General features: G+C 54.9%; 1 protein-coding gene across 1 annotated transcript; it reads right to left on the bottom strand.

The window, feature by feature from the left end:
• Positions 1-7234: 7234 nt before the first annotated feature.
• CRYBB1 (crystallin beta B1) lies at positions 7235-14946 on the bottom strand. The gene is made up of 5 exons (XM_007525283.2): positions 14763-14946; positions 12544-12662; positions 10243-10375; positions 7626-7768; positions 7235-7473 (listed from the first exon to the last, which is right to left on the bottom strand). Exons 1-5 carry the CDS (start codon positions 14940-14942, stop codon positions 7290-7292), a joined length of 759 nt encoding a protein of 252 aa, XP_007525345.2. The 5' UTR covers positions 14943-14946; the 3' UTR covers positions 7235-7289.
• Between the last annotated feature and the right edge of the window lie 201 nt (positions 14947-15147).

Below are 15147 nucleotides of genomic sequence, written 5' to 3'. Positions count from 1 at the left end.
GGAGCTTGGGGCTGTGGTCCTTTTCTCTTTTTCTAACTCTCTGCCTCTCTAACAAGAAAGGAAGAAAGAAAGAAAGGAAGGGAGGAAGGAAGAGAGAGAGAGAGAGAGAAAGAAAAGAAAGAGAAACTGAAAGGGGAAAGAGTCTGATGAAGATGGTGGGAGTGTATAGACACCAGGTGCAGCTGCAAAATAAATACATAAATAAGAAAGAAAGATCCTGGCTGGGGGCACATCTCAGGACTGCCGGGAAGGAAGGAGAAAGGGGGCTTCCAAGACTTGGCTCCCCTCTTGTTTGATTTTTTTTTTTTTGTAATGCCTCCAGAGTTATTGCTGGGACCCACGTCTGTTCATATTCAGCACAGGAGCCTGTGTGACCTCTGCGTCCCTGTCGGTCTGAGCTCACGGTCCCTGGTCACGGCTGGGAACATTCTAGGCTGCTCTCATTTGAGGACCCGTCTTCCTCGAGGGCGGAGTAGGCTGACCCAGCCTCCCTTTGAAGAGTGGGGCAGTTTCTACCACTGTTGCTCTACATGGAGGGCAAGGTCCTGGAGAGGCCCCCAAGAGGGTCTCTGATGACAGTGCTCTTTCGGGAGGTGCTGGGCTAGCCGCAGCCCCACCGCAGGGCCCTCTGCCCCCCCAGCCCCCATGCTGACCAGGGTGGCTCCTCATCTGCGGAAGGAGCAGAAGGATCCCCATCCGTTAAGTGAGGGCTGCCTGTACTGGGACACTCCCCTCGTCCATGCTTAGCTCGTTGGTTCATTCATTCATTCACGCACCGATGCCCACGGCTCCTAGCAGAGCGCCGGGCTGGCAGAGGACCCGCCCCGGAGGAGCCAGACCTCACTCACCTGGCGACAAGCAGGTGGAGGTGTTCCTTTCTGCCCCTTTGTGGGTGAGGGAGGGAGAAGGGGGCGGGTTCAGGGGGGGCATCAGCTGACAGCACTGACAGCACATGCAGAGCAGACTGAGGTGGGGGAGGGGGGCGCACAGGGCCTGGAGGGCTGGGGGACGAGACCGCAGACGCCTTGGGCCAGGAGCTGGCGCAGCAGGGGCACACAGGACTTGCATTCGAGAAGTCCTGGGTTCGACCCCAGGCACCAGCAATAGGCAGGGTCCAGCAGTGTTTTGTCACCAAAAAAAGAAAAGAAAAAGAAAGTTCTTCTTGGGAGTCGGGCTCTAGCGCAGTGGGTTAAGCGCAGGTGGCGCAAAGCACAAGGACCGGCATAAGGATCCCGGTTCGAACCCCCGGCTCCCCACCTGCAGGGGAGTCGCCGCACAGGCGGTGAAGCAGGTCTGCAGGTGTCTGTCTTTCTCTCCCCCTCTCTGTCTTCCCCTCCTCTCTCCATTTCTCTCTGTCCTGTCCAACAACGACGACATCAATAACAACGACAATAATAATAACTACAACAACAATAAAACAAAAGGGGCGGAAATCAAATTAAAAAAATAAAGATGGGAGTCGGGCTGTAGTGCAGTGGGCTAAGCGCAGGTGGCGCGAAGCACAAGGACCGACATGAGGATCCCGGTTCGAACCCCGGCTCCCCACCTGCAGGGGAGTCACTTCACAGGCGGTGAAGCAGGTCTGCAGGTGTCTGTCTTTCTCTCCCCCTCTCTGTCTTCCCCTCCTCTCTCCATTTCTCTCTGTCCTATCCAACCACGACAACAACAATAATAACTACAACAATAAAACAACAAGGGCAACAAAAGGGAATAAATAAAATAAATAAATAAATAAATAAATAAATATTAAAAAATTTTTTAAAAGAAAGTTCTTCTTAGGAATGAAGGCACTCTTTCTTTCTTTCTTTCTTTCTTTCTTTCTTTCTTTCTTTCTTTTTTATTTAAGAAAGGATTAATGAACAAAACCATAGGGTAGGAGGGGTACAACGCCACACAATCCCCACCGCCCAATCTCCATATCCCACCCCCTCCCCTGATAGCTTTCCCATTCTCCATCCCTCTGGGAGCACGGACCCAGGGTCATTGTGGGTTGCAGAAGGTGGAAGGTCTGGCTTCTGTCATTGCTTCCCCGCTGAACATGGACGTTGACTGGTCGATCCATACTCCCAGTCTGCCTCTCTCTTTCCCTAGTAGGGTGGGTCTCTGGGGAAGCGGAGCTCCAGGACACATTGGTGGGGTCTTCAGTCCAGGGAAGCCTGGCCGGCATCCTGATGACATCTGGAACCTGGTGGCTGAAAAGAGAGTTAACATACGAAGCCAAACAAATTGTTGAGCACCTTTTTTCCCTTTCTTTCTTTCTTTCTTTCTTTCTTTCTTTCTTTCTTTCTTTTTTTCCTCCAGGGTTATTGCTGGGGCTCAGTGCCTGCACCATGAATCCACTGCTCCTGGAGGCCATTTCCCGCCCCCCTTTTTTGTTGCCCTTGTTGTTGTAGCCCTATTGCAGTTATTATTGTTGTCGTCGATGTCGTTCGTTGTTGGATATTTCAGAGAGAAATGGAGAGAGGAGGGGAAGACAGAGAGGGGGAGAGGAAGACAGACACCTGCAGACCTGCTTCACTGCCTGTGAAGCGACTCCCCTGCAGGTGGGGCGCTGTCTTTCCAAAAGGACAGACAGCAGGGGCTGGGACCTGGGATTGACAGCCAGCTGGTCCCCAACTGGCCACATGCTGGCTGTCCTCTGAAGCCACTTCTAGGATCAGGTCTAAGTTGGGCTCAGAGTAGCAGCCAGGACCCCGGGGAGGCTGTGGACATGGGGAACCACCTCCCCTGCCCCCTGCCGCCACCCCCACCCCCCCGCATCAACCCAGCACTCAACAAAGTCAAGGCTCAAAGCTCTGTTTTCCAGCCACAAATAAACTTTAAAAAACAGCTGAAACGGAAGCTGGGAACTTCTGCTCCAGGTGGGGCAACTCTGGTTTCAAGAGGCTTGCTGAGACAAGGACCTTGGGGTGGGGGTGGGGGTGGGGGTGTGGGGAACTGAAGGCTTGGAACTCACTTCACACACCCGCCCGCCTGGGGCTTGGACAAGTGCTGTGTTTCCTCCTGGTCTCCTTTTGCCTCTGATGTTATTTTTGGCTTGTGGCTTTTTTGTGCTCATTGTGTGTTTTGTTTATGAAGAGATCAGTACATCCAAGTCCAACAAACTCATTGTCGAAATGATAGATTAAGTATAAATAAAACAGCAACGTGGAGATTGGTTGGGAGGCTCTGCAAGCACCCCACCCCGTGTAGCGCCAGCCAGTGGGAGAATGACATCCCGGCTTGGAGCCGGAGGCCACCCGGGAGCGAGAGTCACACCACCCCTCGCACCGTGCACCGAGAGGTGTGAGGATTGGCCAAACAGATGCAGCCCGGTGCCGGCTGCCTTTTTACCTGTCTCGCAAGGTTGAGAGCTGTTTGGTCTAAGTAAGTCAGAAAGAGCTTTTTTCCCCCCTTGCTAAATGTGAAATAAACGCTCTGTATGCCCTGAAAAACAACTGTGCTCTAATTTTCCCACTGAGTCATTCTGTTCTTCTCTCTGACGGTGGCTACACGCTGCGGCTCACCCGCACTGAAGTGTCGGCGTTGCGGGTGGGGGGGATCAGAAGGTGGGGTCCCACGGCTTGCTCCTTTGGTTACAATAAGGACAATGAGAGCTGGACCCACAGCCCCTGGGGGGTGGGGGTGAGGGTGGCGATGGAGTGTTCCGGGGAAGGGGACCGGGTTGCCAGCACTCTGCAGAGTCTAACGAGAATTCACCGACCTCCTGGTTCCTGCCCGCGAGTGGGAATTCGAGCACGTGCCAGGGTGACCTGTCCACACGGGGAGGGGATGTTCATCATCTTTCAGGCTCAGCGGAACCACAGCAAGGCGGCCATGGGGTCCCACCCTTTCTTTGTGGCTGCCTCTCCCGCCGTGCCGGGTAAGCCTGGCCCCCCTCCCCGTCTGCCCACAGGCCACCAAGCTCCCAGGCTGCCGGGTCCAGTTGCAAAAGTTAAGCACACAACAAGGGGCTGTGAAGGGGGCAAGAAGGGCCAGACGTCTTGACCACACTGTAATCCTTTTTGGCAGCTGGCAGCCAGATGTCCCTGGAAAGGGGCCCAGAGCACGTAACAGCAGTGGTCTAGAATGTCACCTCCCCCTGCCCCAGCGGGACAAGCACACTCCAGATGGCCCCTCAAGGGCATCTTCAAGTATCACCTCCTCCAGGGAGGCAGTCAGGGTCTCACTTGCCCCGGACTCCCTGCACCGGTGAATGACCAGTGGCACCAGCTGACACGGGGGTCCGACCTGGGTGGTGCAGACTTCCAGAGAGCAGATGTGCAGCAGGCTGGCAGCCAACATCATGCCAGGTGGAACCCAGGGCTCCGGTTACGTGACACGAAGTCAGGTGCTAGAGAAAAACTGCTCGGTGGCCTGGGATGGCTCAGCGGTAGAGCTCAGGACTTGCATGTTCCGAGTCCCAGGTGGCAAATGAATCAGAGTGATGCTCTGGTTCTTTCTCTCTTTCTTTCTTTCTTTTAAATTTTTAACATATTTATTTATTTATTTTCCCTTTTGATGCCCCTGTTGTATAGCCTTGTTGTGGTTATTCTTGTTGTTGTTGATGTCCTTCGTTGTTGGATAGGACTGAGAGAAATGGAGAGATGGGGGAAGACAGAGAGGGGGAGAAAAAGACAGACACCTGCAGACCTGCTTCACCGCCTGTGAAGCGACTCCCCTGTAGGTGGGGAGCTGGGGGCTCGAACCGGGATCTTTGCACTGGTCCTTGCTCTTAACCCTCTGCGTTACCACCCGACCCCTGCTTGGGCTCTTTCTTATAAGTGTTTTTTTTTTTTTCTTTTGCCTCCAGGATTATCATGCCTGCACCACAAATCCACTACTCCTGGTGGCCATCTTTTTCCATTGTTGTTGTTGTTGTTGGATAGGACAGAGAGACATGGAGAGAGGAAGGAAAGACAGAGAGGGGGAGAGAAAGACAGACACCTGCAGACCTGCTTCACCACCTGTGAAGCGACTCTCCTGCAGGTGGCGAGCCAGGGGGCTCAAACCTTGTACGGGGTCCTTATGCTTCGTACTCTGTGCGCTTAACCCGGTGTGCTACTGCCCGGCCCCCGTGTTTCTTAAAACGTTTGTTTCAATCTCTATTTATAATCCTCTTATTTATTTAACACAGAGACAGAGAAATTGAGAGGGAAGGTGAGATAAAGAGGGAGAGAAAGAGAGACCCCACTTGTGAAGCTTTCCACCTGAAGGTGGGATCCAGTGGCTTGAACCCAGGTCCTGACATATTGTTATGTGTGTGTTCAACCAGGAATGCCACCTGGTCCCTTGATGTCTATTTTTTAAAAGATTATTTAAAAGATGTTTGCTCAGCTCTGGCATACGGTGGTGCTGGGGGTTAAGCCTCAGAGCCTCAGGCATGAAAGGCTTTTTGCAAAACCATGATGCTATATATCCCTGGTCCTGCCTTTTTTGTTGTTGTTGTTGTTAATTTGTGGGAGCTTTTTACCTATGTGGGTTTTATTTTAACCAGAATCCATCAGCTCTGGCTAATGGTGGTACTGGGGATGGAGCCTGGGACCTTGGTGCCTCAGGTGGGAGAGTCTTCTGCAGAACCATGACGCTGTATCCTCTGCCTTCAATCTCTCTCTCTTTCTAATCAGGGTGAGAGCTTTGCACTGGTTGGAAACAGAGAGCATGCCTGTCAAATCCCTGTCAAGACTCACCAATGAAAAGAGACCCTGTGCCCAGCTGCTCAGGCCCGGGACTCCGGCAGGCCGGTCCCTCTGCGGCGGGCTCAGCGCCTGGCATTCTGCACACAGCATGTGTCTGTTCCTGACTCCCCGCTCCCCGAGGCGATAAGAGTTTTGTTTGCAAATCAGGGTGTTGAGTAGCTAAGCCGTAAGTCTATTTTGGTAGAAATATTAAGTAACCAACACAGCAGATGGTTGGCAGAGAGGGGCAGGGCTCGGGAGGGAGAGCAGGGTGTGGAGACCTAGGTGTGTATCCTGGTTCCAGTGCTGGAGCTGACAGGCGCCTGGGATCCCTCCTAGGCTGGCTTCGCTGTGTGTCCTTGGGCAAGTTGCTCTCCCTCTCTGAGCCTGGGTTTCTTCACTTTTTAGGTGGGAATCATCATCCTACCCACTCCCCAGAAGCTGAGACTCCTTTTGCAAAGGAGTGGGAGCCAGACAGAGGCTGTTGGTGCCTGGATCCCAGAGGCTGAGGATTCGCTTCCCAGCACCCCCCCATCACTCGTACGCCACAGCTGAGTGGTGTGCTGGCCTCTCTCTCTCTGAGTGACTCGTTTTCAGGTAAATAAATTTAAAAAAATCTTTTAAAAAATATTTTTAAATCTTTATTTATTTCCCTTTTCGTTGCCCTTGTTGTTTTATTGGTGTAGTTATTATTGTTATTCTTGATGCCATCATTGTTGGATAGGACAGAGAGAAATGGAGAGAGGAGGGGAAGACAGAGAGGGGGAGAGAAAGACAGACACCTGCAGACCTGCTTCACCACCTGTGAGGCGACTCCCCTGCAGGTGGGGAGCCGGGGGCTTGAACCGGGATTCTTACACCGGTCCTTGTGCTTTGTGCCACGTGCGCTTAACCTGCTGCGCCACCACCTGATTCCCTTAAAAATATTTTTTATATTTTAATTTATTATTGGATAGAGACAGAAAAATCGAGAAGAGGGGAACATAGAGAGGGAAGGAGACAGAGAGATACCTGCAGCCCTGCTTCACCACTCGTGAAGTTTTCCCCTTGCAGGTGGGGACCAGGGGCTTGAACCCAGGTCCTTGGACACTGTAATGTGAGCACTTAGCCAGGTGCGTTAGCGCCTGCCTCCACCCAAGAAAAATCTTTGCTCAGGGGCAGGAAATGACTCAGCCAGCAGCCACTGCCTGTGTGTGTGAGTGTGTGTGTGTCTAGGGGGAGTGCTCTGAATCTGAGCCCTGGCACCACATGGGAGCACCGTGGATAGCACAGGGGGAGCTCTTTGGATGGTGGAGTGGTGTCTCTCCATCCCCCCCTCTCTTTTCTCCTCTCCCTTATTATTTTTCTCTTCTCTCAAAACACTGAGCAGGAAGCCAGGCCAGGATGGCTGCTCAGCGCACTGCACAAGCATGCAGCCCCCTGCCCCCCCCCCGCCCCTCCATTCCCTCCCCAGGAGGCGTTTTGATATTATTAAGAGTCCATCCTCCAGGCCCAGGAAGGCCCAGGGCAGCAGTGTGACCTCTGACACCACTGCTCACAGACCAGCCCACATGGTGGCTCACAGAATTTTTTATTTGCGGGGGGGGGGGGGGGGCAGAGAGCTTGGTGGGCAGCCCGGAGGGGGTGGCGGGCTCACTTGGGGGCCTGGGTGGCCGGCACGGGGAAGCAGCCCTGGCGGTGCCACTGCCTGTCCCGGAGACGGCGCACGGCCTGCATCTGCGGCTGGAAGGCGCCCCATTCGTTCCAGTGTCGGAAGTCTCCGGGCTCCAGGAGGTACTGGTATCCACGGTAGCCAGGGTACTGGTAGCCCACCCAGCTGCGGGGAAAGCAAGGAGGCCAGCCTGGAGGAGAGGGCACCCAAACACTCCCCCCACCCACGCACACACACACCAGCCCTGTTATCTCTGCCTTCCTTTTCCAGCCCATCGGGGTGAGAACTCCCCAGGAAGCCGGGCAGGGGACACGTACGTGCCACTGCTGACCCTCACGCTGCCCACGCGGTCACAGAAGCCGTGGGCCCAGAGGCTGGGCACGTCATCCTCCTGGATCTCCATGGTGTTGCCCTTGAAGTTGGCGCCTTCAAACAGGCAGATCTTGTGTTCCTGGGTGTCCTGGGTGAGGGGAATGGGGAGAGTGGGGGTCGGGCCAGGCAGGGGCTCTGGGCTGGGGGGGTGCAGGGGAAGGAGGCGGGGGGGCTCTGACCACTGTGTCACTCGCCTGATGCCTGTTCATCCATGAAAAGAGCAGCGTCTCTGCTTCACACAGAGACAGTGCAGCGGCAGGGCACAGGACTTGCCTTGGAGAGTACTCCAAACACAAGAACCGTCTGGGAGATTCAGTCGAGGCAAGGCCGCCGGGGCTCAGAGAGGCCAGGCCTGTGGGTCCTAGGTGCATGGCCAGTCCACGCAGGGCCTCACCCAGTGGCCTGTCGGGGGCTCTCCCCCCCCCTCGTCCACCCACTTTTTTTCCTGGGTCCCTTTGCTCAGCCCCGGCCACTGCTCTTTAACTCAGGTAGGAGAGCCTTTTGCAGAACCACTATGCTGTCTTGCACGTCTTTATTTATTTATTAATTAAACTGGAACAAGTCATTTTATTTTAATGTTTGCATATTTATTATTATTATTATTAACCAGAGAACTGCTTAGCACTGGCTTATGGTGGTGCAGAGGATTGAACCTGGGATTTAAGAGCCTCAGGCATGAGAGTCTCTTTGCAGAACCATTACGCTGTCTACTCCCTCTATTTTATTTTTTTTTTGTATTATCTTTATTTATTTTATTGGACAGAGACAGCCAGAAATCAAGAGGGAAGGGGGAAATTGAGAGACAGAGAGAAACACCTGCGGCCCTGCTTCACCATTCACAAAGCTTTCTGCTCCCTGCAGATGGGGGTCTTGAACCTGGGCCCTTGAGCATAGTAACATGTGTGCTCAACCAGGTACACCACCTCCCGCCCCCTCCCCAGGCCTTTTATTTTTTAAAAAGAGTATTTATTCTAATGAGAAAGAGACAGAGAGTCTAGAGCTCTGGCTGATGATGGTAATGGGGACTGAACCAAGGACCTCCGAGCCTCGGACAGGAGAGTCTGTTTGCAAAACCACTGTGCTATCTCCCCATCTCTCTTCCTTTCTGTTTCCACCCTCCCCTTTCAATTTATTTTTGTTGTGTCCAAGAGGATAGAAAGGAAAAAAGGAAAGGAAGAGAGAAAGAAAGAAAGAAAGAAAGAAAGAAAGAAAGAAAGAAAGAAGGAAAGAAAGAAAGAAAATGGATACCAGGACTGGGGGGATTCTTTGTAGCCACACTGAGCCCCAGCGATAACCCTGGAGGCAAAAAAAAAAAAAAGGAGGAAGAAAATGTGAAAAAAAGGGCAAATATATATGACTATAGAAAGGCAGAGAGATAATAGTCAGGAGTCGGGCGGTAGTGCAGCGGGTTAAGCGCACGTGGCGCAAAGCACAAGGACCGGCATAAGGATCCCGATTCGAGCCGCCCCACGGGCTCCCCACCTGCAGGGGAGTCACTTCACAGGCGGTGAAGCAGGTCTGCAGGTGTCTGTCTTTCTCTCCCCCTCTCTGTCTTCCCCTCCTCTCTCCATTTCTCTCTGTCCTGTCCAACAACGACATCAATAATAACTACAACAACAATAAAACAACAAGGGCAACAAAAGGGAAAAGAAATAATTAAATATAACAAAATTAAAAAAGAAATAATAGTTAACCCAGCTCTGTGGCCCTGGGAGAACCACTGCAGTTTCCGATGGAGGGAGTGGGGACACTGAGCTCTGGTGGTGGGAATGGTGTAAATTTATAATTGTGTAAATATATATCCTCCAGGCTTATTGCTGGGGCTCAGTGCCTGCACTACAAACCCACTGATCCTACAGGAGGCTATTTTTTTCCCATTTTGTTGCCTTTGTTTGTTTTTTTTATCATTGTTGTGATTACTATTGTTGTTATTGATGTCCTTGTTGGATAGGACAGAGAGAAATGGAGAGAGGTGGGGAAGACAGAGAGGAGGAGAGAGAACGAGAGACACCTGCAGACCTGCTTCACTGCCTGTAAAGTGACTCCCCTGCGGGTGGGGAGCCGGGGCTCGAACCGGGATCCTTACACTGGTCCTTGTGCTTTGTGCCACGTGCACTTAGCCTGCTGCGCTACCACCTGGCTGCCCGTGTAAATCAATATGAAGTCACTTATAAAAAATAGCCGCTTTCCTAGGCCTGCATGCTTATATATCTTGGTCAACCCAGAAAGGGTGTTTGGAGGATCTCAACACACACTACACTGCACAAGGACCCAGGTTCGAGCCCCCTGGCTCCCACCTGCAGGGGGGAGGCTTAGCAAGTGGTGAGGTAGCCTTGCAGGTGTCTCCCTCTCTCTCTCTCTCTAAATCCCCCTGCCCCCTCGATGTCTGACTTTCTCTCTCCAATAAATAAATAAATAAAGATTATAAAAATTAAAAAAAAATAAAATGAATGCCTTTGGACAGTGCTGGGGTCTCTCTCTCACTGCCCCTCCACCTTGCTCTCCCCACCCCCTGCCTGGCGCCAGGCCCCTCAGCACCCCCAGCCTGGAGGGGACACTCACCATCTTCACGGGCCGCAGGGACATGAGCCGGTCACTGCGCTGGCTGCTGGACCACGTGTCCCAGCGAGGGTACTCACCCTTCTCCAGCACAAACAGCTCCCCCTGGAAGTTGGACTGCTCGAAGCCCACCCAGCTGGACAGAGGGGGGGGCAGGGGAAAGAAGATGAGAGCTTCGGTGGTGTCCTGCCTGCCCCCTTGCCCCTTGCCCCTTGCCTTTTGCCCCTTGCCCTTTGCCCTTTGTCCCTTGCCCCTTGCGTGGCCAGTGGGCTGCCCCTAGATTGTGCAGCCACATGCCTGGCTCCACCTCCTTGAGCCTCATTGTCCCCAAGGCCACACCTGCTTTTTTCCCTTCCTTCCTTCCTTCCTTCCTTCCTTCCTTCCTTCCTTCCTTCCTTCCTTCCTTTCTTTCTTTTTTTCTTGCTTGCTTTCTCTCTCTTTCTTTCTCTCTCTTTTTAAAATATTTATTTATTTATTCCCTTTTGTCGTCCTTATTGTTTTATTGTTGTAGTTATTATTGCGGTCGTTGTTGTTGGATAGGACAGAGAGAAACGGAGAGAGGAGGGGAAGACAGAGAGGGGGAGAGAAAGACAGACACCTGCAGACCTGCTTCACCGCCTGTGAAGCGACTCCCCTGCAGGTGGGGAGCCGGGGGCTCGAACCGGCATCCTTACACCGGTCGGTCCTTGCACTTTGCGCCACGTGCGCTTAACCCACTGCGCCACCGCCTGACCCCCGAACGTCACATCTTTTAAAATATTTTATTTACGTATTTACTTCTTGGATAGAGACGGAGAAAAATCGAGAGGAAAGGGGGAGATGGATAGAAAGCGCGTCACCACTCGTGAAGCTTTCCCCCTGCAGGTGGGGGCTGGGGGCTCGAACCTGGGTCCTTGCGCACTGAAATATGTACACTTAACATGTCCACCACCGCCTGGCCTGGCCGTGAAGGCTGGGGCTGAGACGCTGCCTGTGGTTCTGGAGTTCAAGCATTTCCCTGGATGCAAGAGTCATGCCAAGGCGTGGGGCGTGGGGCGTGGGGCGTGGGGCGTGGGGCGTGGGGCGTGGGGGGCCAGACAGCAGGGAGGAAGGCCTGGCTTTGTGGAGGCCGTGGCACCTTCAGAGAAAGATGCACCTTGCCCTCTGAATCCCGCTGCAGGGTGGGGGAGGAGAAAGAGAGAGAGAGAGAGGCCAGGGCTTCGTGCCAGCACACAGAGCTCCCGGGGACGGAGCCAGAGCCCTGCGGCCTGAGATGCCATCAGTCCCGGTCCCTTTCTCTTTTGGTGACAAAGGAAGCCCGCGGCTGCCAGGAGCCTCGAGCAGGTGACAGCCTGCCTGCCTGCCGAGTGTCTTTCTTTCATCGTTTCAGTCCCATTGACATACAGCATACGTGGACGGCTTCCTGTTTGTGACAGTGGTGTGGCCTGCTGTGACATCTCTCTCTGTCTCTGTCTGTTAGAAAGGGCTGCTGGGTGAGTTAGGTGCTTCTGGGTGGTGGTAGGGGAGGCTCTTCCTCCCCACCCCTCGCCCTGCCCCCCACCGCCCACCCCAAGCCCAGCTGTATCTATTCTAGAACAAATACTCTCGGTTTGAGTCACAGGCTCCAAAAAAGGGCCTGACAAACCAAATGGCCACATCCGGTCTCTTCTGTTGCCAGCTGGGCTGGGGGGTAAGAGGTGGGACCCAGGCAGCCACAGGGAGGGAAGGAGGGAGGGAGGGAGAAAGAAGCAGAATGCCCACACACACCCCCCACCCACCTGGCAAAAGCTACAGGACAGTGGGAGGGTTGGTAACAGCCATGGCCATCCACCCAGCTGCCCTTGCTCACAGAACACCCCTGCCTCCCCCTCATACACACCGTCTCCCTCAGGCCTCAGACTTTGCAAGATAAGGAAACTGAGGCTCAGAGACCAATCAGGCTGTGCAGGAGTGGGACTCGAACCCAGCACCGAGGTGTGGAAAACTGTGTGGGAGGCTGGCTTTGACCCCTGGGTGCTTAGGGTCTGGGCAGCCGAGTGGCCTGTAGGGGCCTCGTCCTGGGCTGGCCCTGTGCCCTGACCTCAGCCCGGGGTCCCCACTCCCTGCTTTCTGCTGTGGGGGGTAGGCGGGGAGAGTATAGCGGACGGGGACGGCACGAGCCCCCTGCCTCAGTTTCCCCACCTGCAAAGGGGCCTCAGAGCGGCCCCTCACTCACACAGCACCATGGCCCCTCCAGGCAGCCCCCCAGGGTGGCAGCCACTACTGCCTGCTGTTTCTGCTCCTGGGATGTGGGGACCCTTCCCTGAGCCCCCTACCCCAACTCACGGGCCGGCGGTGACAATGAGACTGCGCACGTGGTCGAAGCCCCGGTCTCCCAGGTTCAGACACTCCCCCAAGAACTCCACCCTGCGGCCCTGGAAGTTCTCCTGCTCGAAAGCCACCAGCTGCAGGGAAAGAGGGAGTGAGTGTAGCGGACCACCCCCAAACCACAGGGCTCTCCTCTCACCCTGTCCCCCTTGGAGGAGCTGAAGGACCCCCTCCCTATTTCTGGGTTATATGCCACCTCCTCCAGGAAGGCTTTTTGCATACCTTTTCCTCAGGTGGGTTTCTAGGATCTCAGGGCCAGATGTCAGCTCTCCCAGGAAGCCCTCCCTGATTTTTTTCCTCCCCATGTAGCCTTCTAGGGATCCGGGGTCCATGTTCAGGATGCCTTCTCTCCCCGGGGACTAGAGTGGGTATCTTCCCTGCCACGTGCTACAGTCTCCAGGGGTTTGGCTCCCTGATTTCTCCCCCAGGCGCCCCTCCCCCTCAGCCCTTCCCCCAGAGTCCTGTGCTTGGGTTTCTCTGGTTCGAGGCACCTGCACTCTGGGGGACTCAGGAGACACCTGCCAGCTGGGTGTCAGACACGGGGACCCCGAGCAGCAGGGCCTGTGTGAACCTGCCCCTTCCCGCCCTGCACTAAGCCCGCGTGTGGTTTCCTTGTCAGCACCAGGCCGGAGGGCAGGGGGGCTCCCCTATTGGCTTCTTGGGGCCTCCGTGTCTAGAAAGAGAGAAAGGGAGAAAGAGAGAGAGGCAGAGAGAGAGAGTGAGAGAGAGGGAGACAGAGACACAGAGAGAGGAGGCACAGACTGGACGCTGGGGGAGGGGGGCTGGTCCAGGGCCACACACAGTGAGCAGAGGACAGAGGGGACAGGAGGGGACAGGTGGGGGGACAGAGGGGACAAAGTGGACAGGCAGGGCTGCCAAGGTCATTGCTGGGCTTGGTGAGGCCGCCCTGTTCAATGGAGGCTCAAAACAGGGCTGGTCCACAGAGCTCCGTGGGTAGAACGTGAGCCAGGCTGGGCTCGAGGCCCTGGGTTCAAGCCCCCGTGGACAGAGCCCAGGAAGCTACAAGCATGGGAAGCGGTGTCTCTCCCTCTCTCCTCTCTGTCAGCCTGTCTTTCTCTGAGGATACAGAAAGAAGCAGCAGAGCTCTGGGAGTGCCCCCACCCCCCAGGAGTTTTGCCTGAGGCTTTGGCTGGTTCCCTGACACCATCAGCTGAGGAAGTGAATGCTGGACAGCTCACCTGGACAGGGCCCTGCTCTGGGCTGCGCTGTCTCTGCTCACCTCTGTCTCTGTCTCTGAAAACAACCAGCTCAGAGCAGGGGAGCTAGCCCCCTGATAAGACGCCAGTCAGGGGATGGGGCGGTGGCGCAGCGGGTTAAGCACACGTGGCACAAAGCGCAAGGACTGGCATAAGGATCCCGGTTCGAGCCCCCGGCTCCCCACCTGCAGGGGAGTCGCTTCACAGGCGGTGAAGCAGGTCTGCAGGTGTCTGTCTTTCTCTCCCCTTCTCTGTCTTCCCCTCTTCTCTCCATTTCTCTCTGTCCTATCCAACAACGACGACATCAATAACAACAATAACTACAATAACAATAAAAAACAAGGGCAACAAAAGGGAAAATAAATAAATACATATTTTTAAAAAGACGCCAGTCTGGGAGTCTGATGGTAGCACAGCAGGTTACGCACACGTGGTACAAAGATCAAGGACCGGCATAAGGATCCCGGTTCGAGCCCCCGGCTCCCCACCTGCAGGGGAGTCGCTTCACAGGCGGTGAAGCAGGTCTGCAGGTGTCTGTCTTTCTCTCCCCCTCTCTGTCTTCCCCTCCTCTCTCCATGTCTCTCTGTCCTATCCAACGACTACATCAATAACAACAACCATAAAAAGACAATAAGGGCAACAAAAAGGAAAATAAAAAAAAGGATGCCAGTCAACCAATCAATCGATCTATCAATCGATCAATCAATCAAACCCAGCAGGGCCAACCAGAGTGTGGGTGGCGGCCTCTAAGTGGATTCTGGGCACTGGGGGGGCTGATACCAGACCCCACAAACCTCCAGGGATGAGGCCTTGTTTCTGGGAGCCCTGGGACCCCCACTTCTGCAGCAGGGCCAGGAGACCCCGTGGGCCTCTCTCCGGCTTGTGCCCCCAGCAGCTGGGCAGGTCCTGCAGGTGCAGGGAGGCCAGGAGGGGGGCAGGGAGGGTCCCTCAAGTCCTTACCCGGTAGCTCATGGAAGGCAGGTCCCCCACCTTGGCGCCGGTCGCTGGCAGTGCTGGGGGTGCCAGGGCAGGGCTGGGGCCCGGGGCAGGGGTGGGACCAGCAGGCAGGGAGTCCTTGGTCTTGCTTTCTGGGCCGGGGTTCCCCGCGGCTGTGGTCAGGGCCAGGGCTTGCTGAGACATTGTCCCACCTACAAGAAGCCTGTAACCTGTTAGTCAGGGTGTCACTGGGATACTCCCCACCCACCCCCACCATGGAGGGTGGGCAGGGCTGTGGGATCTCTCCTCTCTCAGCACCCTGCACAGCACCCAGGGAGCCCCATGGAGGGTGGGCAGGGCTGTGGGGTCTCTCCTCTCTCAGCACCCTGCACAGCACCCAGGGAGCCCA

This window comes from Erinaceus europaeus, chromosome 6 (assembly GCF_950295315.1).
Source record: "Erinaceus europaeus chromosome 6, mEriEur2.1, whole genome shotgun sequence".
Classification (NCBI taxonomy): Eukaryota; Metazoa; Chordata; class Mammalia; order Eulipotyphla; family Erinaceidae; genus Erinaceus; species Erinaceus europaeus.
This window is presented reverse-complemented; position numbering and strand designations above follow the sequence as displayed.